Raw genomic sequence first — 27,207 nt, forward strand, 5'->3', positions numbered from 1 at the left:
GGGGGCGCCTTCCCCTGTCACACACAGAGCAGGGCGATCAGGGGGTTGGGGCGCCTTCCCCTGTCACACACAGAGCCGCAGGTGATCAGGGAATTGGGGAGCTCCCCCCTATCAGGCACAGAGCAGGGCTGATCAGGTGCTTGGGGTGCCTTCCCCTGTCACGAACAGAGCAGGGCGGATAGGGAGGTTGTGGCCTCGCCCCCTGTCACACACAGAGCCGCAGGGCGATCATGGGGTTTGGGTGCTGCCCCCTGTCACGCTGATCCGGTAGCAGGAGGCCTCGCGGCTCCGCTGATCCCGGTGCTAGGAGGCATATTACCCTTTTACTATATAGGATAGAGGCCTGGGGGCCGGCTGGTTTGCCCTGAAGGGTGTCCTGGATCAGGGTGGGGGTCCCCACTGGGGTGCCTGGCCAGCCTGGATGAGGGGATGATGGCTGTTTGCAGCTGGTCACACACCCTTCATGGTGGGGGTCCCCACTGGGGTGCCTGGCCAGTCTGGGTGAGGGGCTGAGGGCTGCTTTCAGGCTGGTGGTTGTTGACTGAAGCTCCCAACAGCTCCTTTTTTTTCTCTTTTTTAAATTTTATTCTGGGCCAGCTTTAGCTCTGGCTCTAGCTCTGAGGCTTCAGCTGCTGAGCGTTCTATAATCGAAACAATGTATAACTTCAGCTCTGAGATCCCAGCCGGCTATATTTGTTAGAATGTTTCAAACTGCCAGCTCAGAGGCCGGCAAGTCAGGCAGGGAACTTGGAGTCTGCAGTCACTGGAGCAAGCAAGCCTCATGTTCGCTTCCAGCTGCCTGGCTGCTGGCCGCCATCTTGGCTGACAGTTAATTTGCATAAGGATATGCTGATTAGCCAATGGGAAGGGTAGCGGTTGTACGCTAATTACCATGTTTCTCTTTTATTAGTGTAGATGATATATATTGTGCTTGTGGCTTTGTAAATGATTCAAGTTAGGCGCCTGGTAATGCATTTTCTTTAAGGGCCTAATGAAAACATTAGTTCAATGATTTTTGCTTAATTATTATATTACATTAAACTCTTAAGAATAACAATACATGAGCATAGTTGATTCAAGTTTTGCTAAGTTTACCTTCTCAAACCTTTTATGTTGGTTGCAAATTATTCATTAAGCCCTTTTACAACACTGAAACATAGAAACCAAAGGAAAAAAATAGATCTCAAAAGGTTAATAATTTCATTAACAAGGAATAGGATAGGTAAGTTAGAGACCTTATGTCATTTTGTGCGTGTAGTAGATAAGAGATACTGAGCCATGGGGCATTTCTTTGCCTATAGGGACACATGTCTTTCTTTTTTTAGATTGTTTTCTGTGGAACCGTATGGTTGACCTGCTTATTGCTTTTCCTGTGGCTCCAAGTGTGTGTGTGTGTGTGTGTGTGTGTGTGTGTGTGTGTGTCCAGAATGAGGACAATCGCTAGCATTGATTGATTGATTGATTTCATGGTCAGGTGAGCAGAGATATGGCAGGTATTTTAACAGCATCTTCTTTTCAGAAAGGCTGCTGGTGAAGGTATGTGGTATTGAATCTGCCATGAACACTTCCACTATCTCTAGCTCCTAATTTCTTCATAGATCAGTCTGGATATTACTTCCTCTAAAAGCCTTCCCTGATCACTCCACTTCTCCCAAATAGAGTAGATATGTCTGCTATGTATTTATATAGCATCCTGAACGCCTATCTTGCAGTTTATTTACCACCATCCCTCATTAGAGTAGGCTTCTGAAAGCAGATTGTGTCTGCATACATATTTATTAAAAATACTCAGTTTTTGAATGAGTGAATGAATGAATGACATTGTGTAGCCAAAAATTGCATCTGTCTCATTGCCCACTTTTGAAGACTGTTCTTCAGTTTGTGCTTCCTGCCATTAATTGAAGGGCCAGGTTTTTGGTCTAGAACTCTGCCTTTTAGTCAAAGAAAAGCACCAAACAAAAGTAGGTAATTTATTTGATTGAATACTACTCACTGAGTGTAATATTCTGCTGTCAGTCTTAGCCTCATGTCTTAATCACCCGAAATCATGCTTTTGTATGTTGATAGATTTTTGGTAATTAGGGGTAGTTTGCGTTCATTTATATGCTGTCTGTATGTTCTTGCAATGTTTTGCTGTAAAGTCAACATTAGAACTATGAGTTCTGCTTTATTGCTATGATAATGAATGTATGAAAAACTCATTAAAATTTAAACCAGTCTCTAAGTTTTTTCTTCAGCCAGAGAAACCTGCCTACTGTCATTTAGAAAAAAAATAGCAGCTTTATTGAGATATAATTCATATACCATAAAATTCACCCTTTTAAATTTTATAATTCATTGTTTTTTAGTATAGTCACAGAGTTGTGTAACCATCATTACTATATAATTTATCGTCCTCCAAAGATACACCATACTCATTAGTCCCTCCTCATTTTGCTTTATAACTCTATTTATTTGCTTATTCTCTGTATTTCAAATAAGGGGGATATTTGTACATTTCATACAATTTATTAATTTCATACAATTTGTGGCTTTTTGTGACTGGCTTCTTTCACTTTGTATGATGTTTGAAAGGTTTATTCGTGTAGTAACATATATCAGTACTTCATTCCTTTTTATGGCCAAATAATATTTTCATTGTAGCATAATTTGCTTATCCATGCATCAGATGATTGCCATTTGGATTCTTCCTACTTTTTGGCTATTATGGATAATAGTGCTGTGAACATTCATGTACATGTTTTTGTGTTGACATATGTATGTTACTGACTTTACAAATGATTGGGAACTTCAAAATGTTATTTATGTATAACATACATACAGAAATGTGAATGTTCACCTCAATGAATATTTACAATGATATTTATTTGTTTACCCATGTAACAAGAACCAAGATCTTGAAAGAAACACTACCTGCATCATTAGGGACTTGTTGATGTTTGCTTCGGTTTAGGTTGCTTCATTTACTTGTATGCTCTGGTAGAGCTGAAGGCTTATCTTAACTGTATCTCTGGAACATAAGCTCAGTGGGTACCTGATGTCACAGTAGTGAAGTTGTTGAGATAATGGACTCTAGGGCCTTGGCTGCTTGAGTTCAAATCCTAGCCCAGCACTTATTAGCTTTGAGACCATGGGCAAGTTTACTTAACATCACTCTTCCCAAATTCCTTCTCTCTAAAATGGGGATAAAACTACCTCGGAGGCAGTAATATAAGTAGGTTGCTTAGAAAATTGCCTGATGATCATACTAAGTACTGTATATGTGTTACATAGTATTATTGTTATGGTTATTGTTATTGTGTGTCTTTTCACTAGAATATAAGCCCCCTCCCTTGTCTGACTTATTTATCACTATATTCTGAAAGGCTAGCACTGTGCCTGGCACATAATAGGTACTCAATAAATTTTTGAGGAAGGAAGGAAAGGATTTTAAATAATGAGTGGCAGAATTCCTAAATTCTTTCCTGAAACCGCTTTTGACAGCACCCTCTTTCGTTTACAACAGCTTTTGGAGCTATTTGACAGCGAAGACCCCCGGGAACGGGACTACTTAAAAACAGTCTTACACAGAATTTATGGCAAGTTTCTTGGTCTTAGAGCATTTATCCGAAAACAGATTAACAATATTTTTCTAAGGTAAGTGGAGGGAGGGGGGAGAAGGAGAAGCAAAGTTGGTGGTTTTATAGAAGTATTAAGTAAACCTCAAATATTTGAATGTTGTGTACTGACTTTATTTCTCTCTCTCTTTCTCTTTCTCTCTCTTGCTCTTTCTCTTTCTTAAAGGTTTGTTTATGAAACAGAACACTTCAATGGTGTAGCTGAACTGCTGGAAATATTAGGAAGGTAAGCACATTTTTAGCCAATTGCTAATCTCAGGTGAATATCGTTCTGTGAATTAGGTTCAGGTGGCGCAGGAAAATGCTGACCTAGATCTATTGCTGTATGTACATCTGATACTCTCATTTGTGCTTTAGCGTGCTTCCCAACTGACTCTCCAAAACGCGGTTTCCTGTTCCCCTTGTTCCACATTTAGGCATTGCCAATTCTGCTGGGACGACTGAAAGAGCTAGCATTTATTTCCCATTACGCAGACAGTACATCTGATTGCAGTCAGACCAGTTACCACAAAACATCTTATTCTTGTTAGTTTCTAGACTACCTGCCCTTTGCCAGATCTTTTGAAAGCAAGTTTATAATAAATCGGGAAGATTGCCATGTTCCAGGGACCCGTGGACCCAGGTGTAGTTCTTGAGCAGCTGTTTCCTGGTGCAGTGGAACGAATTGGAAAGAGACAGCTGTTGTGTAGCTTTCTACACACAAGGGAGACTAATGTAACTGGACAATGTGATTACTTAGTCTCTCCTCCTAATATGAGGAGAAAAAGAAGGTGGAGTCACATGGTTTTCTCTGTAACTTCCTGGGCTGGGCTCTAGGGTATTCTTGGTCTGAGCAGAGATATCAGGGACAGGAAGGAATGTTGTCTAGAAATGGAAAAGGTCATAAGTGAGCAAGGCAGGCAATTATTTAGGGAAGGAAAACAGGGAGGAAGAATAAAGAGTTGTTGATACAAAAGATTTGGGGACTATCCAACCAGGTTTCAGAGCACAGGAGCCTGTGCTGGGAGATCAGAAGCCAATTTTCTTCTCTTAAATTTCCTGCCTACTCAAATGTATTCTTTGAAGTAACTAAGAAATCTTGACAGCCCCTGGGATGGTTTTGGGGTTGCTCTGGACCAGTCATAAACTGATTAAGATTTAACCCAATCTCACAAGAACAGTTTGTCTTAGTTTAGCTTGTTGAGGTAGCATTGCTAATTCACGTCTCTTTCCTTCTTCCTAGTATTATCAATGGCTTTGCTTTACCTCTTAAGGCAGAACACAAACAGTTTCTGGTGAAAGTGTTGATCCCTTTACACACCGTCAGGAGCTTATCACTCTTCCATGCCCAGGTAGAATTTTGTACAACTACTTTTGGAAGCAAAGTTAAGTTTGCAAACCCAGTGTTTCTTTGATATTGATATGTGCTTATTTTGTTGTAACAAAGACATTTTAAAGTTTAAAATACCCCCCAAAGAAAATAAAAATGTGTGTGTGTGTTTTCAATGCATAGGAGACTCATGGGAATATTTTTCAAGTGAAAGGAGTATTTATTTAGTCATCTCATTTTTCAGAGAATTTAGATGACTTGCCCAGTTCACAAAATTATATATTGAACATGTTGTGTATAGTAATATATGTGTGTGGGCTTTTCAGATTTAGATCTTTAGACATGTGTAATCGTTTTTTAATGTTTTTGAACATTTTGTCTCAGCCTTATTTTGCAATAGTCTATTAAGTTGCCTTTTGCTCCCTCTTCTAGTTACTCACCATATCTTTCTAACTTTCTACACACAAATAAATACTCACAGTAAACAAATCAATATTTTCACATCTTTTTTATTTTTAGCCTCCATTACTTTAAAAAGTGTACCCTGGTCTATTCCCACTCTGATTCCCATGCTAACACTGTCTTGCATGGTAAGCATGTCACTAGGGGGGAGAGAAATCATCTAGTGGCATTTTAATTTTAGTATTTCAAACCTGTGACTCCCCAATCCCCCCAGTGGGAATGTTTTGAGTTTGCATAAAAATGTAACACATTTTTTCTGAGCAGTGTTCCTCTTTAAATGTGAAGTTCTGTGTTTCGAGGAAAATTAGTCCATATGCTTCTAATTTAGAACACCCTCGAAAAGTTGTTTCCCAAGAGTGGGTTTCTTGTCCAAGAATCCTTACCAGCCCTTTTACAAATCTTGCCTCTAGTTTTTGAAGCAGGGTATCACATTGCGTGATCATCTAATAAAAGAATTCTTGCCTAGATGAGTTAGTGTCAGATGTAAAACTCATATTTCTCCAGGGTCCAACTGGCAGGTAGAACCTTCTGTGTCTTCCTGAAACTGCTTTAGTTTGCATGTGCCATTTCAGGCAGCCAGCAAGGTTTTTAGGAAGAGCCTACTTCTCATAGAATGCTCTTCTGGAACCACAGTAAAACGCAGTACTGTTGAGGTTAGCACAGACAGAAAGAAAGCCCATGAGATGTAGTTCAAACTATATGTAGATGAGGTACTTTCACAATATACTGAATGTGACATTTCACCTCTGCTTTTCATTAGCTAGCTACTTCATGTCCCAGTATTCTTTTTCTTTTGTTAATGTTAGGCTTTAAAAAATATTGATCCTAGAGAGGGAAGGGGTGGGAGAGAGAGAGAGAGAGAGAGAGAGAGAGAGAGAGAGAGAGAGAGAGAAACATCAGTGTGAGAGAGATACATCAATCACTTGCTTCATCCCCGCAACCTAGTTATATACCTTGACTGGGAATCAAACTGACAACCTTACTGTGCACTGGACAATGCTCCAACCAACTGAGCCACCCCAGCCAGGGCTATCCCAGTCTTCTTTTTTAAAAAAATTCCCCTGGAGCCTTATTAGTGCCACTTTTTGACTTGAAAAGTAGCTTTTTATATATTTTTTATTTTGAAAATAAATTGGATGTGAAGTTACTAAAACCAGAGTCTGGAAACATTTTAGGAAGTTTTAATAATACATCTTTTGAACTTACTATATAGAATTCCTAATTTTGTCCTTCATTTTTATTTCTCCAGCTGGCATATTGCATAGTACAATTTCTGGAGAAAGATCCTTCACTCACAGAACCAGTAAGTACTTTTTTCCATAATTTCGAATTATAGACCACTTTTCATGGAGTGCATATGAAAAATTAAGTGCCATTTGTTTTTTTCCTTTCCATTTTAGGTTATTAGGGGGTTAATGAAATTTTGGCCCAAAACATGTAGTCAGAAAGAGGTAAGTGCTTAATGTCAGTGTGTTAATAGCATACTAAATAATTGGTTGAGTGCCAGGCACAAGCTAATAAGCATGTATAAAATGAATTCTTTCACTTAATCCTTATCGCAGCTCTGTAAGGCAGGACTACCAATGTTCTCATTTTATTGGTTATGAAATTGATGCCTCGAGAAGTTAAGGAGCCTGGCCGAGTACACTAACTATAGGTGGTTAGGCCAGAACCTGCCTTCTCCTTCCTGATTCCTGAACCCTGGACTTTTATCACAGTACTGCTCAGCCCTACGGAAGCCTGAGCCAGGTCCCAGGCATGTGTCCAACTGTCTGGGCCTCTCCATGTCACCTTCCTAGTGACCACCTTCATAGTGTGGAGGTTTTGCTGTCACTGTGGATAGATGCTAGAGCAGTGATGGCGAACCTATGACACGCGTGTCAGAGGTGACATGCGAACTCATTTTTTTGTTGATTTTTCTTTAAATATATAAAATAAATATCAAAAGTATAAGTCTTTGTTTTACTATGGTTGCAAATATCAAAAAATTTCTGTATGTGACACGGCACCAGAGTTAAGTTAGGGTTTTTCAAAATGCTGACACGCCGAGCTCAAAAGGTTCGCCATCACTGGTGCTAGAGCAAACGGCCCAAATACCCACTTTAAGACATAATGTAGATGGTATCTTCCTATGCACAGTTGTAAAATATGTTACAGACCTGTAGTTTAGCTGTTTACAAGTGGCCTGGACACCTCTGACCTACAATGATTTTTACTTAAAAAAAAAAAAAAGAATACATATATATTATTGATTTCAGAGAGGAAAGGGAGAGAGAGAGATAGAAACATCAGTGATGAGAGAGAATCATTGATCGGCTGCCTCCTGCACACACTCCACTGGGGATTGAGCTTACAACCCAGGCATGTGCCCTAAACAGGAATCGAACTGTGCCCTCTTGGTTCATAGGTCGACACTCAACCACTGAGCCACGCCGATCGAGCTGTACTTTTTATTTTTATTTTTTATTTTTATTGATTTCAGAGAGGAATGGAGAGTAAGAGAGAGATAGAAACATCAATGATGAGAGAGAATCATTGATTAGCTGCCTCCTGCATGCTCCTTACTGGGGATTGTGCCCTGATTGGGAATGGAAACATGACCTCTTGGTTCATAGGTCGATGCTCAACCACTGAGCCACGCTGGTTGGGGCATGATTTGTACTTTTGCCGAGACCTAACCGAGCATGTGCCATGCAAGGTTGTTGTGGGGGAGTGTCTCTTAACTTAGAAGTGAGCCTTGCTGGGTGCCAGATCTGCATCCACTCTCCTGAAAAGTTAGAAACCATGTGAAAGTGGCCCAGAAAAGATCAGCTGTTTGTTAGTTTTACACTTTGGAAAAATTTGGGGAGAATTTATGTGTTTGGTTTTTTTTAAATTGAATTCAGAGAGGAAGGGAGAGGGAGAGAGAGATAGAAACATCAGTGATGAGAGAGAATCATTGATTGGTTGCCTCCTGCCCACCCGCAATCCGAGCATGTGCCCTTGACTGGAATGGAACCTGGGACCCTTCAGTGTGCTGACGCTCTATCCACTGAGCCAAACTGGCTAGGTCAGAATTTGTATCTTGACAAATGGCAAGAGTCTACAAATTTTGCTTTTAACAGAAACACCCTCCTTTTCAAATTAGTTTCAATTCTCCAAAACCCTATACAGCTTCAAAAAATCATCTAATTTTTTACCACCTGTTAGGTAAAATTAAAAGTATGCATTGCTATTCAGATGTATCTTAAGATATGAAGAAGGCATTGTCATTTTTCATATTTTAATTGCATACTTAATTTTTCTAAGGTAATTATTTTTTATGCCTAGATAGGTAACTTGTTTTTGTTTCTCTGTCGGTTTTCCATTATATTTAAAACAACTGACTATATTATTGATTTGGCTCCATTTTGTGATCTAAAAGCAGTTTCTTGAGGCACGTGGTGCTGAGGCCATGAGATTCACTGTGCTCAGTAGTGAACAATGATGTGCATGTGCGTATGTGTAAGTGTGGAGATTGGGTAGAAAGGCTTTAAAGGCCGCTACCTGCTTGGGGTGAACCTGCTCATTTGTATCTTTCCGATCCTATGTGTTCTGTTAACAGCATATCCTAGGGCAGGGGTAGGGGTCGGGTCTGGTCCATGGGCCATAGAAGGCCTGTGAAATCATTTGGTCTGGCCCTGCCAAGGCATTAGGGGTGAATTAATTAAATGTTTGAGCAAATAAAGCAGGCTAATTTTTAAGTTGATGATTTTGTATGGCCTGAGAATGATGTTATAAATATCCAAATGGCCTTTGGCAGAAAAAAGGTTCCCCACCCCTGTCCTTGAGGAACACCTACCACAGGTCAGAGCTGGACATATTTGGGAAGTATCTGCATGTGCCATTGTGGACTTTTGTGCATGCATTCAGGACGGCCACTCCCCCGTTGTTTAAAACATGTGGGTGAGGGGAGAGATAGCTGGGTTGATAGCAGTAGAGAGAGAGCACAGGACAGTCCTGTATTGCAGGATCCCTTTGTCTAAGAGCAATTGTTCTGTGTAATAGATGTAACACGTATTTTTTCCAAAGTAAATAGAATTGTATTTTCAATGTCAAGGGAACTTGCTCTCAACAAGCACCCTCTGGTGAATTCTTTGTGAAATGAACATCTTCTAGCATAATACCTGTGTTCATATATGTTTGGTTTTATGTATAAATTTTTCTTAGAACAGTGCTAACTCTCATTAATCCTCACCGTTCCTATGGATTTTTTAATGAAATGCCTGACATTTTGTGTTTTGTGTGTTACTTACAGGTTATGTTTCTTGGGGAGCTGGAAGAAATATTGGATGTGATTGAACCTTCACAATTTGTTAAAATTCAAGAACCTTTGTTTAAACAAATTGCCAAGTGTGTATCTAGCCCCCATTTTCAGGTTAGTACCAGGAGGGCATGAGGCAGAGTAGCCTATGCAGCATGTATTATTTTGGTAAAATTTTATTTGTATTGAATTAATATAATGGACACCAGCTACCTGTTGTTACTTATTTGCTATTTTCTCACATGATAACAATAATTTTAACAATAAGCACCTTTATCTTGAGCACTACATGCCAGTCACTGTGATGATGCTTTCTGCTCAGTAACTTTAATTCTTATGACCACCCTGCAGGGAGGGCATTGTGATTTTTACAGATGTGAATGCTAAAGCTCAAAGTGGCAGAATAATTTGCCTAGAGTAAATTAGCTGAATAAGAGGTGGACTGGTAGGCTTCCTATAGAGCAAGCATGTCAAACTCGTCGCCCACGGGCCGTTTGCCTCGTTAATTTGGCCCGTGTTAGCCTTTGAATTTGACATGCTTGCTATAGAGCAGGGGTCCTCAAACTACGGCCCGCGGGCCACATGCAAATACAAATATTGTATTTGTTCCCGTTTTGTTTTTTTACTTCAAAATAAGATATGTGTAGTGTGCATAGGAATTTGTTCATAGTTGTTTTTTTTTTAACTATAGTCCGGCCCTCCAACAGTCTGAGGGACAGTGAACTGGCCCCCTGTTTAAAAAGTTTGAGGACCCCTGCTATAGAGTATAAGAGAGAATGCTAAATAAAGCTTAAGAGAAAAAGAACACTAATATTTTACTCTATACTAGCTGCTTTGTGTACATTATTTCTAAACTTCAAATTATCTTATGAGGCTCCCTTCTCCCCTCCACCCGACATTTTCTAGATGAAAAAAATAAAAACGAGACTCAGAGAATGATTTGCTTGAGGTCCCAAGTTAATAGGGAGTGAAATCAATAGGTATAGCTGCTTGTCTGAACCTTCCTGTGGCACCACTCTGCCTCCTTGTGGCCACTTGGGGAGAATACAGTACAGGTGAACCTGGGCAATTTTCTCTATTGGGACCTTGCTGCAGTGATGAGGAACCGACGCAAGAGGGAAGAGGGTGATCTGGGGTGAATACACATTAGGTTTTATCCTTCAATATCTCACCAGAGGTCTGAATTACAGAGTAGAGAATTGACTCTTGATAGCCTGCTGATTTGAAGAGATTGTTCAGATTGTAGTTGGCTAACAGTGGACTTGAGGGACTTTCCCCTGCTCTGCATTATCCTGCACAGTTAGCGACACCGCTGTTGTCTAAAGACATCTCAGTGTGTCAAGTCAGTGATCTCATGACAATCTTGTGATGTTACAACACACCACCCCCCCCACACACACACACACTTAGAAACCATTATATGAACCATTACATTGGATGATATAACACACATCTAGATAGGAAAAATTCAGGATACTGTAGATGTTTTGCATATTACACATGGCTGCGGAGCTCAAACATCTGGATTGTTTGGTGTAATTAGGGCAAGGAGCAGGAACCTTTTAAAAATATTTTTATTGATTTCAGAGAGGAAGGGAAAGGAAGAAAGATAGAAACATTAATGATGAGACAGAGAGTCATTGATCAATGCTTCCTGCATGCTCTCTACTAGGGATTGAGCCCACAACCCAGGCATGTGTCCTGACTGGGAATCGAACTGTGACCTTCTGGTTCATAGGTTGATGTTCAACCACTGAGCCACAATGGCCAGGCAGGAGCCTTTTAATTTTTTTTAAGAATAGCTTATTGATTTTTAGAGAGGAAGGGAGAGGGAGAGAGAAAGTAAAACATCAATATGAGAGTGCAACATAGATCAGCTGCCTCCTACATCCCCCCACCGGGGATCAAGCCTACAATCCCTGGTATCTGCCCTTGACCAGGAATCAAACTGGCAACTTCCTGGTGCACAGGACGATACCCAACCAATTGAGCCACACCACACAGGCCAGGGCAAGGAGCTGGAATCCTTTAAAATGAGTATCATCAGGAAGGAGTAAGTGATTCTCAGAAGCTCAGAAAGGAGACAAAGTATCTTAGTCAGCTGGGGCTGACTACTCTAACAAAATGCCACAGACTGGGTGGCTTATGAACAACAGAAATTATCACTCACAGTTATATGGAGGCTGGAAGTCTGACATCAGGGTGCCAGCATGGTTAGGTAAGGGCTCTTTCCTGGGTCACAGGCTTCTTCTTGTGTCTTCACATGGCAGAGGGGCTGTTTTGAAAGGCACTGACCCCCATTCATGAAGGCTCCACTCTTATGACTTAAGTACCTTCTAAAGACCCCACCTACTAGTACTGTCATCTTTCAGGGTTAGGATCGCAACACATGAGTTTTGAGGTGACACAAATATTTAGACTGCAGCACTTTCCATACCAGACTATATGAACAACAGAAGCTCATTTCTCAGTTCTGTAGGCTGGAAGTCTGGGACTAGAGTGCCAGCAGGACCTGCTTCTGTGAGGGCTTCCTTTCTGTCTTGCAGGTGACCACCTTGTCCCTTGTCCTCACATGGCCTCTCCATGGTGAGTGCATGTGGAAAGAGAGGCAGTATCTCTCTTCTTATAAGGCCACCAAGCCTGTTCAGTTAGGACCTTACCCTCATGACCTCACCTCATGGGGATAGGGCTTCAACCTAGGAATTGGCGGGGAGTGGGGAAATGACACAGTTCGGTCCATAGCAGAAAGAAAAAAGAATTTTAAATTATTCGATAGAACAAAAGAACTGAAAACAAAAGAAGTAAAGTAAAGAGGTTCTTTATTCATTCGTTGTGTCCATTGGTTCATCCAGCAAACGTTTATCCAGTGCCTCAGATATACTGCCTCAGACACACTGTGTGCTTCGTGGTGTTTAGACACTCTGTCCATGTTGGTGCCTCTGCCTCCCTCCCTGTATTTCCCTCGGCCTGGAATGGCCTTTCCTCCTTTCATCCTCCAAAGCCCAGCTGAGATGCCACCCCCTGTGTCATCATCCTGCCACTACTCCTCTCCCCCACGTCATCAGGGTGGTTCTGTCTGCCCTTCCCTCCAGCACTTTATTTCTGTGTCTGATGTGACACTACCACAGTTTACATGGATAGGCTCGTAGGTCGATTCCTCCTTTCCCCACCAGCATCTGAGCTCCATAGGGATGACAGAGAAAAGAGTTTAAGAGCAGGGACTTTGGAGTCTGCCCCTTGCCAGCCATGTGACCTTGAGCCTCAGTTTCCTCACTGGCAAAATAGAAATAATGCTACCTACTCAGTGTGTTGGTGGTGAGGATTGAATAATATGTATGTGAAACACTTTGCATAGTGCCTGGCATATGGTAAACATTCAGTAATGATTGTTTCTTTGTACTCTCAGGGTCTAGTGCCTCACAAATCCCAGGACTTTTTTTTTTGAACCAAGTTGAATAATGTAAATGGAAAGGTTCTAATTTCTCAAGAGTGTATTGGTTGATGCTCTTGTACCATTTTATTAAATTAAATTAAAACACTTTGCATAGTGCCTGGCATATGGTAAACATTCAGTAATGATTGTTTCTTTGTACTCTCAGGGTCTAGTGCCTCACAAATCCCAGGACTTTTTTTTTTGAACCAAGTTGAATAATGTAAATGGAAAGGTTCTAATTTCTCAAGAGTGTATTGGTTGATGCTCTTGTACCATTTTATTAAATTAAATTAAAATTACTTTAAAATTAAATTTATTTTTTTATTCTTTTATATTTTTCACTTAATTTATCTTTATTGTTGAAAGTATTACAGATGTTCCCTTTCCCCCCCTCCACCCCCTTCTGCCCTCCCTAGGGCTTTACTGCACTATTATCTGTGTCTATGGGTTATGCATATATTCATATAAAATTAAAATTAATTTAAATTTTAAGTTTTAAATGAAAACATAATTTCTTAATCTGATGGAATGAAAGAAGCCCCTCTTTTCTCATATAACTACCCTTTTTAGGGATTTTAGAATTTTTTTTGAGAATTGGGTTTATATTGATTCCTATTATAGATGACTTTTTAGATATTTTAGATTATTTTTGGAGGTGTTCTGTTGAATTCTTAGAGTCAGTTGATAGTGAGGTGGTCAGAGAAAAGGGATCTGAGATAGCAGGCAGTCTTATATATATCTAGTGTCCCCGAGTCCAGAAACGAAGCGACTTTCTCCTGGCTTATTTAGTCCAAAGCAAGGGTGACAGAAATGAAGTCTGGAAAGAGTCCAGGCACTAGACTCGAGTCCTAGCTTTTACCATTTGCTAGTCACGTGATGTTGGCTAGGTTACCAGTCTCTCTGAACCTCAGTGTCCTCCTTCGTCCAATGGGCACAACAGTAGCTACTCCGTAGGTGGTGGGGACGATGGCACATTCTCCCTGCAGTGCAGGCACAGCACCTGCCACAGGAGGTGCTTAGCAGAGGGGACTGCTCTGCAGGGATGGGCAGCTGGGTTTTCTCTGCAGCTATTGACAGTGTCAGCCATGTGCTGTGTGGGTGAAAGAGGTGAGTCAGGAAGGGGGTTAGAGGAATGGTGGAAACTGTGTGGCATAGGGAATAGAGGTGTCCGGAGCTTGGGAGCTATGCAGAAAAAATGTGGAATTAGATGAAATGAGCAGTATGAAAGGAGAATAGAAATAGGTAAGGAAACTTCTTTTCCTTCTCCAAATTGATGAACCACTTTGGAACTTTCTGAAAGATTTTAAACCCTCAAAAATGTAGAGCGTGATTAATATTTAATTTTACATTTGGTTGAATGATATAAAAATAGTCTTAAAATACTTCTGTTTGGAGATTTTTAATTTTATCTTTGTCTTTTTCTCCCTCTTAACATTTTCTTTTTCTTTTCTCAAAGGTGGCAGAAAGGGCGCTCTATTATTGGAATAATGAATACATCATGAGTTTGATAGAAGAAAACTCTAATGTCATCCTTCCCATCATGTTTTCCAGTCTGTATAGGATTTCAAAAGAACATTGGAATCCGTAGGTTTTCTGTTCCCTCCCTCCCTCCCTCCCTTCCCTTTCTCCTTCCCTCCCTTGCTCTCTTCCTTTGGTCTTCTCTCCCTCCCTCCCTTTTTCTCTTTTGCTTAATAAAATGTCTTGAGTGCTTGCTGTGTGCCAGATGCTGTGCTTGTTGCTAAAGAGAAATATATGAAAAGATAAAGTCCCTACCTTTAACAACTTCACTGACTGGTTGGCAAGACCCACAAGTAAACAGATACTTTTATGAAGCAGTGTTATAAGTGTGTTCTGTTAACATAGTTCACTTGAGGGCTTCTGGCCCGTCTGTGAATGGAACAGATATGGGGATGCTCTGGAGGGAGAGGAAGGGTTTGAGGACATCGGTGGAGTGGTGAGGCGCCAATTGAATCTTAAAGGAATTTGGCAGGTGAATGGGATGGGGAAGCCCTTTCAGAGTGTGGGTCCATCTGTCATATAAAACAGAATGAAAATGTAAAAAGCACCTGTCGAGTTCCGAGACCTGAGAGTTTGGGAAGGTTGAAGCACAGGAGGCTGCTGGAAGATGAGGTTAGAAAGGGGAGTGGGCCCACATGAGCCTTCACCACGTGAATGATAAGGAAACACTGAAGAGTTGTAAAGTGATGTGATCTGAATTGATTGGCATTTTAGCAAGATCCATTTTTTAAAAAACCAACTCAGTCATTATATATGTTCTGAGGGAAGAAAAGTTTACAGTCTTCAAAGAGAACTTTAACCTCTAGGTCTATGAAAGTTAGAGCATTCTGTATTTGAATGGCTTTACATATTTCTCTGGGGAATAGAAAGAAAAGTTAAGGTGGTATTAAAAATCAGCAGGTAGAATTCAGTATATCAGTAATTAGTTTGGCTTTAAAAGTTTTGCATACAACTGTAAAATAATACATTTTTCAAATTCACGAAATTTTATTAACAAAACTGGTAAAAATAAGGAGCTGGTAAACAATGAAGTCTCCTTATGCAGATAGTCTCTTGAGAATCTAGCCTAGAGATTGGTTTCAGCAAGAGTGTGTAACTGCTCAGTATACTGTTTTTGGCCCTTCTCCATCACTGCCCGGCGCATTTGGGGAGGTCATTCGTTTCAGCAGAAGGGAGTATACGTTTTCCTTTTACTAATGGGCACAGGGAAGAAGCAACACAGCTTCTCATAAACGTTTTGGAAACATCAAACCCATGGTTTACTTAACACCTGGCCTAACTTTTACCAGTGCCCTTTTCAGAGGTACTGGAGCATGTTGCAAAAGGGAAGCGCTGTTGTATAGTTTTGCAAAGGGCAGTGCTATTTAGATCTGGTCTGAAGCTGTCAGGCCCATCAAGGGACAGTCTTCGTGTTGCCCAAGAGCTTATTCTTCCTTGGTGAGTATGGACCACCGTTTTGGCTGTTTAGCCGTATGGTGTTCCACAGCTCATCGCAGCTGTCACCAGCTTGCCTGTTACCTTACCGGCAATGTATTGGGTCAGCAAGGGGATCAAGTTGGTCTGAGTGGACTGATGCAAATCACAAATAGAAACCTAACTCATATTAAACTGCCCAACTTATAGGGGTTTAATATCATATCTATGGATATGAATGATATAAATGACATATTTCCAGCTTTTGATTTTGATGAATTCTGTATATTATCACTTTAAAAATAAAATTCTATGCAAATTTAGGCCTCTAAGGTTAGTGCTACCACAGGTGCTCCTTTTAAAAGGTGGAGTTGCTTTTTTTTATGCTTGCTTTTTTATTAAATGAAGTTAACAGTTGCCCACAGGCAAGTCTATTCTGGTTACCAATAATTAGAAGGGCAGAATTAGATTTTTCTTTTTTTAATCCTGCCAACCCCTCAGAAAGATGTCTTGCCTTGAACAGTAAAGACAGTCACTCTTGATTTGGAAATGAACTGTATGTCATTTCTAGTTGTTCCAACTAAAAGGGATGGAGATAGTGTGCAATACGTGGAGCTCATTCAAGGCTTGTGCTTTCTCTCTTTCTCCATCCCATTATGTACAACTAACTAACAGGTCCCTCTTCTCTGCTTCCCAGGGCTATCGTGGCGTTAGTCTACAATGTGTTGAAGGCGTTTATGGAAATGAACAGCACCATGTTTGACGAGCTGACAGCCACATACAAGTCAGATCGCCAGCGGTAACTTTTTAAAGCTTTTTTGTCAGCTGTGCCCAAAACTATTGAGTTCTTTCCTTGCTCTTTGCTAACGTGGCTTAATTGCACTGAAATCCTAAGCCATACAGTTTTATTTATTTAACTCTTCATTTCTGCATGCTCATTAGTTGTGTCTTTATTAGTGGAGCCCCTGGGCAGCAAAGTGTTGTTTTGAAAAAGGTTGCTTTCCTCCTTCCCTTCTGTAGTGTTTCTCTTCTACCTCAGGGTTAAGAGCTTGGCACAGAGCTGGCATTCAGGTCCGCATAAGGGAACCATCAGGTAGTTTGCCAGCTGGATCCGCTCCTGTCCTGAACTTACTTGAACGACAATTGGGCTGATCTTGTACTTCACTCCAGCAGCAGGAGGGATGAGGCACCATTTTGTTTAGTTCTTTGGCTCAGAATTTATTTTCTATTCTAGACCCCCAACAAATTCATTACAGTGAAAAGGACAGGGAGGTGAAGAGTCTGGTGTTTTATAAATACTGAAATGCTTAAGACCAAAAGGGGGCAAAGAACAGGCGTACTCTTTATAATAAATGCTATGGCTGAATAAAGCCTTTCTTAATTTCATTTATGTGATTCTTCAGTTTTGTTATTTCTTGTTCAATATGTCCAACTTTCCAAAAGATGATGTCTTAGTCCATTCGGGCTGCAATAACAAAATACCACATATGGGTGTTTTATGGGCAGCTTGTAAACAACAGGAATTAATTGCTCACAGTCCTGGAGGCTGGAAGTCCGAAAGCATCGCGCCAGCATGGCTGGATGAGGGCCCTGTTTCTGGTTCATAGCTGGCACCTTCTCATTGTGTCCTCACTTGGAGGAAGGGGGGGAGGTGTCAAGGGATTTCTGTGGTATCACTCACAAGAGCAGTAATCCCATTATGAGGGGACCATCCTCTTGACCTGATCACCTCCCAAAGGGGCCCCACCTACTAATATCATCATCTTTGGGGATTAGGATTTCAGCATATGAATTGGGGCTGGGGGCACAAATGTTCAGACCATGGCATCAATGTACTTGGAGACATTGAGGAAAGTCTAGAGAGTTCGTTAGTAGTGGGACCTTTGGTTTTTTGGCTCTGATCATACAGAAGCAAATGCCACTTTATATATTATAAAACTGTGAACCTAGAGGATCCCAGAGGTGTGTGTGTGTGTGAGTGTTCAGACCCAGGACCTTGTGGAATCTCCTGAGCAAAGCTCTCTGTGGTTCCCTTGCTTCTTTGCTTTGCCTGATTTTGAATGTGTTACTTGCATTTATTGATAAAGAGAGCAATGAGGGGAAAGGTTTGGTGGCAGGAGACAAAGGACCATCACACTCATTTAAAAACAATTATACTATGATATATTGAAAAGCAACTTAATTATGGAATATGGCAAGTGTTTAATTGTAGACAGAAGAGGTTGAGATTTTTAATAAAATAATGGAATAAATATTAAGTATGGGACATGTTGGGTCATACTTGCAATTTAAAGAACTTTTATTATATTTACAGTTTTTGCAAATCACTGAATTTATAATAACTTTTCTTGTCCCCAACTTAAAATGCCTATGGTTAATTCTTATCTTTTTAAAAAGTTTGTCTAATTTAAATAATTATTTAAATAAAGGAAGTAAAGTACACATTCATGCTGTGATATACCACTAAAAGGTATGTTGTACATAATATTCCTTTTTAAGCAACTAATAGCTTATTATCCCAGTTGAATAGGTTTAAATCTGTAGAATCCAATTAACAGTATTAAAGACTTTATTTCTAAAACTAGAGGCCCAGTGCATGGATTCGTGCACCAGTGGGGTCCCTCGGCTTGGCCTTCGAGGATCCGGCCAAAACCCCCGAGGGGTCCGGGATTGCCAGAGGGCACAGGCCAGGGTGAGGGAACCCACCGGTGCACAAATCCGTGCACCAGGCCTCTAGTATGCATATAAGATCTTTGGTTAATCTTTTCCCACCCTCCCCCCTTCCCTCTGAGATTCATCAGTCTGTTCCATGTTTCCATGCCTGTGTATTGAGTGTCTGCCCCTTGGTGGTCAGTGTGCATCATAGCAAACGGTTGAACGGTCGGTCACTTAGGGTTTTATATGTATAGATATTGAAATTGATTGAAGTAAATTCATATTTATTGAACTTCAGTAATAAACTGTTTACTGATCATTTATTATTTAAACTAGATAAACTCTTTAAAAAGATAAGAATTAACCAAGGGTATCAGAAATAGACACTGTGAAGTTGATTCTGATAATCTGATATATTAAAGTGACTTATAGCAAATGGGCTTTCTTATTGAGAGAAGGATTATTTTTAAGCAAGGTTAATATTTTGTTCAATGAACAGTAGAAGGTTAAACAGAATAGATGGAAACATTGGTTTCTCCATAGATATAGAATAGGAAAAGAGAATAAAGAGATTTATTTGGTACTTTCAGAGAACTGAATGAAGGATTTCATTTCTGGATGGCAAGACACTAGTAATTGTTTCAGTTCAGATAAAATTTTAAGGATTGCAAGTCTGAAATCGTGTATGGAATAAGTATTTAACACTGTTAGATACACATGCCAACATTAGTGCTATGTAAAATTGAAATTGGGAGAGAATTTGACAGTATCCTAGCTTGGCAACATGGTTAAGTTTTTAAACTCACTCCTACAGGTAGAGAGAAAAGTGGGAAAGAATGGGGGTGACACTGACTATATCAGAAGTATTTAGAACTTTTGAAGATAAAGTTGTCTGAACAAAAGGTTTATGATAGATCAGCACAAAGTTCCCCTGGAAGAAAAGCCCCACAGGACAGATGGTACTGAATGCCATAAAGCTTTGATCAAAGAAACTCTTCAGGAATAAGATGATGAGTATTTTTATGATGTCGGTTCTTAATTTAAACTGAATTAGGGCAGTATGAACCTTACGTATATTTAAACTGTTTTTTAGTTGAATAAAGATCCTAAGGCCTTGCCTACCAATTTCTTCTCCCTCTTCCTCCAAATTAAAGGTCATATTCTTTGAAACCAGCAGGATCTACAGAATTGATTTAAATGTACTCAAATCAGTATTCCCTGATAACATTTATTTAGACTTAATATTATTCTTAAACTATACTGAGAAACCAAAAGAGATAATTTACCAAACAGCTTGCTTTTACAGTTAAGAATCTGGAATTCATAATGATTGAAGGATTATCTAATCTTGTCATATAAATATAAATTTTCAGGGTCAAAATTACCCTACAGGTAATTGTTTGAAAATTATGCCCACTGAAATTACCCTACAGGTAATTGTTTGAAAATTATGCCCACTGAAATTTATATTGTGCAGATTATATTTGAGATAGCTGAAATTAATTATAGTAAACAAAAGCTTAAAATAACAAAATATTAATTATGAAATGATAATATTAATGACCATATTACATAATGAAATGTTTCCTTAAGACTAGTGGGATGAGAATATAAAATTACTCAAGTATTTCTAGAGTGTTTTTTTTTTGTGTGTGTGGGCAATGAAGATTAATTTCTATTGCTATAGTTATCAACATAACTTTAAAAAATTGGGGATGATATAAAAATATGAGGCATTAGAATTATATACAAATTTCACTTAACCTATGTGGATTTCCCTGAGTAAATATTGTACTGTAACTGACATTAAATTCTTGCTAGGTAAAGTAATAACACATGGCCCTTTTTCAGGAATTATCTGAATTTATGGATACACAGATGTCATTTGGGTGTGCTGTTTACTGGCTCATCACAACATGGGAAAGCTAGGGACAGAAATGAATTCTTTTAATATATGTGAATTTATTAATTTACATTATATTCATATATTCCTGGATTAGGTACTGCTGACTTGGTTGATGTTAAAATCAGCACTATTTCTTTTATAAAAATATGGTAATCTAAACATGTCCTTGGCAAAATAAAATTTGTTAACCCTATTTTAGATATCCAGAGTTTTAGTAAATTTTACCAATTTTCCCCCAAATATGGAAGTCACTAGTTAAATTGATAATGAACTAAATTTAAAGCCTTGGAACATTAAAGTTTTAATATATAGTAATATCAACACAATTCTGTCCAGATCATTAAAACTGCAATCACAGAAGAAATAATATATAATTTGGTTGTATTTGTAAGTATTAAATATGTTAATTTAGATTTTGTGATTTATTAACACTTACAAGATACTGCTAAAGAGTTTAAATAGACATAGTGTAGGAAAAACAGATATTCATAAAGTGGAAGTATATTTTCTTGACCTACTGCATTCTCTGTATCAGTGTCATTTCTAGCATCTCTTTTGAGAAACTGTTTGGAGACAAAGAGAAAATTAGATTTTAAGTAGATCCCAAGTGAAAGTCACTAATGTGCCCTTGGTTTTAGGATAACAGATACATATAAATGATCCTCATTTTTGTTTCTCAGTAATTTTGAAGTTAATATTCTGTATTAAGTATAAAGGAATATTAATGTAAAATCAACCCTAGCTGGTTATCTCAGTGGTTAGAGCATTGGCCCGAGGACTGAAGGGTTGCAGGTTCTATGCTGGTTGGGGCACATGTAGGAGGCAACCAATTGATGTGTCTCTCTCACATCGATGTTTCTCTTTGTCTCTCCCCCTCCCTTCCACTCTCTAAAAATCAATGGAAAAAATATTCTTGGGTGAGGATTAACAACAATAAAAAGTTGTCATCTTCTATTCTGTTCATTAATACTACTTTGTGTCTAAATAAGTGTCAGATAAAAGAGCAAGAGAGAGAAAAACCAAAAAGAAGAAATACCCATAAGCTTAATGCCAAGCTTTTCAAAGACCTTTTAAAACATACATGGGAAAAAGAATGTTCAAGGGACAGTTATTGATGAATAACTTCTTTAAACCTCCCCAGGTATTTACTTTTTATTTTGTTTCTTCCCCAGTGAGAAAAAGAAAGAAAAGGAGCGTGAGGAATTGTGGAAAAAACTGGAGGATCTGGAGTTGAAGAGAGGTCTTAGACGTGATGGGATAATTCCAACTTAACAAAAACAATGGCAGCAACATTACTAACCTGTGGAGTCACACATTTATGTAGTAGAAGATGGAGCAACAGTTTTCTGTATTGTGCAACTTTACAGTAGATTTCACATTTGTTTCATTATTACAACAGCACTGTATATACCTGTCTCTAAGTAAAGGAAAAAAAAAATAAGGACTTCAATCCAAAGTTTGGACAGTAGATGGACTTCTCAGAACTTTGCAAACATAATCATTGTTCTTAACCCTTAAAAAAAAAAAAAGCAGTTTTCAGAGACCTATTAATGAAATTGCTGTTAAAATTCCATTGTCGGGAATTCCTTATTTATCATTAGCAGAGAGTATGAAACAATTCTCAAATGTGAACAATCTTAAATTTAGCTTGTCTTTCTGCTAAGCTGTTAAATGTATTTATAGGAAAGGAAGAAAAAAAAAAGACTGTCATTTCCATATAGGTTTGTATAACACCCTCTTCTGGATAACTTGACTGTAATTTGACATCTTTTCCTTTTGCACATCTTCTTGAGTTGAATGTCCACATGGAATGGGGCCGTGAGTTATAAAGGTCCCAGATGAGAGTTTTGCTTACTGGAGTGAACATCTTTCCAGTAGCCAGGTAGTCCTGGTACTCCTTTAGGTTTAAAATTTGGAGTAAAAGAGAAGAGGTGATAAACATAGTAGGGAAGGGAATTTTGGATTCGTGTAGGAGTTTAAGGTGAATCCAAATCAATGTCTTGAATCCTTTGAAAACAGGCACTGGGACATCATAGGCTTCAGTACCTGAGCAGTATTAATTGCGTACATCATTGAACATACATACCAGAGATGTTTTAGACATGTCAGAAAACATCCTTTGGACCATTTTGAAATCAGAAAGACAGACACTAAACAGTACAACCATGAAATTGATCGCCAGGATTGCGGATCTAATTGGGAATAGAGTTGAGCAAACAGCTTGGACTGTTTGGAGTTGTTGCCTTACTTTTTAATATGTATTTATAAAGTATTCCAGCAAAAGAGGATGTAGCCTCTGGGGAAAAACAAACATGTTACCGTGTTTTTTGTAGATTCTCCTATATCTCATCACAGCGCCAGCCCTGTTTTTAGCCAGAAAGGATTCAGGATAAACATTATTATGCATTCTGAATTGGATGCGTATTCCTAACTACTGTATTTGTTACCAAAAGTGGTTCTACAAATGCTACTGAAAAAAATCTGGAAATTCCTAATGTCCTGAGTATTAATAATAAAGTTTAAAAATGCTTTTATATCAAAGGTGCATTGTGACCAAATTGTTTAAGAAAAAACAAAAACAAACAAAACAAAATCTAGGGCTGTATTATAGCTATATTTTATTGGCTCTCTGCTTTGTATTTAAAAGAGGACTCTTAACATCTTGGGGAGATAAAAATACTGATAAAACTGTGTACAGTATGTACTTAACCTATTGTGGTTGCGTTATTATGTACTGAAAGATATGTGTTTGGGGCTTATTTCCAGGATGCATTTGCTTGTTATGGACATAGCAGCAGTGAGTTGATAATCCTAAACCATCACTTCAGCAGTCTTCATGGCATAGAGCTGATTCTGTTCATGTGTTGAATTGTCATAGCAGCAAACATGAACATATGAACTGTTGTTGCTCTTAGTAGAAATATAATATCAATATGGGCTTGTATACTTTCTTCCTTCCATTTAAATATAAAGTAGAATATGCAGTTATATTGTTTCCAAGAAAAAGAGAAAAAAAAGGCGGCTGACCTTTCTCCCCTATTAGGTGTTTCAGGATTATCAGGTCAAAGTGTGTGTGTAAAAGTCAGCTAATTATGAATACTGTCATCTCAACAACTTTGTAAAACAAACAAAACTTGGCATTGAGAATTCTGATAAAGAACCAGCAGTAAAATAGTCATATGCAACACCAAACATAACATGGTTTAATGGAATTCATAGGTTTTTCTTTTTAAAAAAGAACATTCATGGGGATTCGATGTACATTTGGCAGAGACTGCCAAAGATGAAACAACTTCCTTTCAAAGTGCTGGAGCAAAGGTGCAAGTTCAACAACTAAAGATAAAAAATAAATTTATAACAAATCCTCTCCGATTTTAGCTTGTTAGTTTTGACTCTGCATTACATTTAGTTTTGACAGTCTAAACGTTTGTTTGCCATTAATTCATCTTTTTTAGATAAGGGACATTAAAATCCCAGGTTTATGAAATATCTCTGCCCATTAGAATGAAATGCAGTCATTTGAAATGAGAAAGACTAGGCTCCTATTTTGCACCTTACCCTGTCTTCAGAGTTAAGGTGAGAACTACACAGATATCCTTGATGTCAATTTATGTGTTGTTATTCCAAACTGAGGAGAATAAAGCCAGATTTTAGACATACTCAAAGAAGCAATTATAGATACATGTCTAAAATTCATAGGGCAACTTCTGAGAAGAAACACTGTCTTTTCTTTTTAATTGAAAGTGACAATGTGACACTTGTCATGTTGTGTCCGGTGACACAGAGTAACTAGGTTGTCTGACTGTTGCACCATGTGACGTATTTAAGGACATACTTGCTGCATTTGCAGCAGCCCTCTCTGTCCTTTCCCGCATTTCTCCTGTTGCTGCGACTTGAGCTCATTGTGACAAATGCATCTTTGTGTTATATTTTGTTTGCTTCATAATTTCCAGAACTATATATAAATCTATTTTTAAAATAGCAAATATTGTAGTTAGTGAGTGATGATCACTCCAAACTTATCCCTACCATATTGGTTTCAGGGGTAGGATTAAGAGTGTCTTTGGAAGAACAAACAAACAAAAACCCTGTGGTTTAGAGTGATGCTGAGGCCTTAGGCTGTGGGCCTAGAAAACCCATGTGAGTGAACTGACCCCTCTCATCCTTTGAATCGAGCATGCATTCCTTTTCTCATTGTGCAAGTGGCCCCGTTGTTTTCCTTCCGTGTTGAGTTTTTGTCCTCTTAAATTTTATTCTATTTTGCTCTCCCTAACATCTGACTGTTTTTTTTATAAAATAAAATAAAAAATAAAAAAGTGAGAAATAAATAATACCCTTGATGCCGCTGGATACTCACAAGCAGGGTTATGCTCCTTCATCTTGGGCTCGCTTGCCTAAAGGGAAGGGTTTAAATTATTTTGTACCTCCTCCTATGCGTGGGACAGTCCAGGGTGCAGAGCCAGGAACTGCTTGTAATTGCACCTGCTATACTTAAACGTATAGCCTTAGGCTCAATCACACTATGGGGAAAAAAGTATATTTAGAGCTTTAAAAGCTTTTTTATTTTTTTGTGGGGATGGGGAGGGTGGGAAAGGGAAAATGTATGGATGTTATTGGCATTCTTAAGTGTTCAGAGTTATGTTCCCCCCCCCCCCCCCCACACACACACACTTTAATCAGATGCACTGACCTGGCCCAGGAAATGAAAAGATTCTCTCTTTTGATGCTATTACCAATGTTATTACAAAGTGACAGTCACCTACAGCAAAAAGGTGGCACCGGACATGATCGGTGATGTTTAATTTGCACATCAATATTTTTATTTTTATATTCTGGCTCAGCTGCTTTCTCTGAGTGGAGTTAAGAAATGAGCCACAAAGGATTTTTGTAGTAGGTATATTGGCAATGCATTTTATATTTCTCAGTATTTAATTTTGAAAATCAAAAAGGATTGTGCATCTTGAGAGAAAGTTGAGCAAGTTTTGAACCAGTGGAATGTTCACTTGTGCTGCTGCTTGTGCACGACAGCAGCAGTAGTATCTCTTGGAAATAACCATCCCATATTACGATGTCTATGAATATAGGTTTCCTTTTCTTCCCTCCTCTTCCTTCCTCCCTTCCCCTCCTTATCTCTCTCCTTTTTCTTCCTTCCCTTCTCCTTTTTTTTTTTTTTAAAGAAATCACTTATTGTAAATAAGTTGTAATCCAAACCTCATGTATCAGTGAGGAACTTTCAAATATAAATATTACCAATACATTTTCTGGTTGTTGTCTGGTTTTTGATTGAGGGATATGAGAATGACATGTCCATTGCTTTGGGTTTGAGGATTTCGCTTTAGCTCCGTAAATCTTTTGGTATTTTAGTATTTCATTGTTTTAGCAGGAGAGGGCAGCAAAAGTTTATTTTTCCTGTTAGAAATGCTGTGGTTCATGATCGATTTTAAATGTGTGTGTGTGTGTGTGTGTGTGTGTGTGTGTGTTTAAACAGCATCTGTTTGTGGATAGAGGTAAAAATGAAACATTTTTGAGATGAAAAGTTGCATATGAAAATTATGAACTGGTTCAACCAGACGGCCAAGACTTCTTGTCCACATCAAAGTTAAAATCCACAAAACAATCTTCCAGCTCGGGCTCAAATGTGCTACTTTTCGAACACAACAAAAGGCAAGTGGAGTCTGAAACACTTGGAACTTAAATGTCTTTGAAAATGATTTCCTTTCTTCAAAGTGGTAACAGAAGCAAAAATGAAGGTGTTCCCAAAGAGAATGTAACTTCCCCTTTGGCGGCCGTGTGAGAGGTTCTGTACTGTGGGTGCCTCCTAATAAAGAAGCGTGAAGAATTCCCAGGCGCCTGGCTGTGTGTTTGTTTCTGACCTCTGGCCTCGTGAACCACATAAATAATAGCTTTGATCAACTTGCCTGTGAAACAGTGGGGTTGGTTGGTTCACACTTTCATCTAGAGAAAATCCGGAGCAGTCCAGTGCCTTGCTGTATAACAAACTACTGCAAAACTTAGTGGCATAACCCAAGTTATTGTTTACCAGTGTACAGTTTGGGCAGGACATGGTAAGATCATCTAGTCTCTGCTCCTCGAGCGTCAACTTGGGTTTAGTGGAGTTGGAGAATTCACTTCCAACACGGCTCACTCTGGCTGCTGGCTTCGGGTTCAGCCACACGCCTTAGTTCATGACATACTAATGGGGGTCCTTCACAGCATGTGCACTGGTTTCTAAGAAAAATTGCTCTAAGAGCCCAGTTGCTGTGGTTCAGTGGTTGAGCATCGGCCTATGAACCAGGAGGTCATGGTTCCATTACCGGTCAGGGCACATGCCGGGTTGCAGGCTCAATCCCCCCTTGTGTGTGGGTGTGGCGTGCAGGCGGCAGCCAATCAATGATTCTCATCATTGATGTTTCTATCCCTTCTCTCTGAAATCAATAATACACACACACACATACACACACACACACACACACACACACACACACACACACACACTAGAGGCCTGGTGCATGGAAATTCATGCACTTGGGGCCTCTCAGCCTGGCCTGTGCCTTCTCTCAGTCCAGGAGCCTTCGGGGGATGTCCGACTAATGGCTTAGGCCCACTCCCCAT

General features: G+C 39.2%; 1 protein-coding gene across 5 annotated transcripts in view; it reads left to right on the plus strand.

Moving 5' to 3' along the window:
* Positions 1-26,438, plus strand: part of PPP2R5E (protein phosphatase 2 regulatory subunit B'epsilon) — a 157,928-nt gene extending 131,490 nt beyond the window's left edge. For 4 of the 5 annotated variants that reach the window (XM_006096019.3, XM_023759921.1, XM_006096020.3 and 1 more), the window contains 9 exons: positions 3,506-3,636; positions 3,784-3,843; positions 4,840-4,948; positions 6,638-6,691; positions 6,789-6,839; positions 9,665-9,784; positions 14,560-14,687; positions 16,732-16,833; positions 21,768-26,438. In XM_006096019.3, coding sequence (XP_006096081.1) covers positions 3,506-3,636; positions 3,784-3,843; positions 4,840-4,948; positions 6,638-6,691; positions 6,789-6,839; positions 9,665-9,784; positions 14,560-14,687; positions 16,732-16,833; positions 21,768-21,867 — 855 coding nt within the window. In that variant the 3' untranslated portion in view covers positions 21,868-26,438. The remainder of the gene's footprint in view (positions 1-3,505; positions 3,637-3,783; positions 3,844-4,839; positions 4,949-6,637; positions 6,692-6,788; positions 6,840-9,664; positions 9,785-14,559; positions 14,688-16,731; positions 16,834-21,767) is intronic. The other variant, XM_023759920.1, reaches the window with a different exon arrangement.
* Positions 26,439-27,207: the final 769 nt, after the last annotated feature.

Source organism: Myotis lucifugus, unplaced genomic scaffold (genome assembly GCF_000147115.1).
Source record: "Myotis lucifugus unplaced genomic scaffold, Myoluc2.0 scaffold_166, whole genome shotgun sequence".
Lineage (NCBI taxonomy): Eukaryota > Metazoa > Chordata > Mammalia > Chiroptera > Vespertilionidae > Myotis > Myotis lucifugus.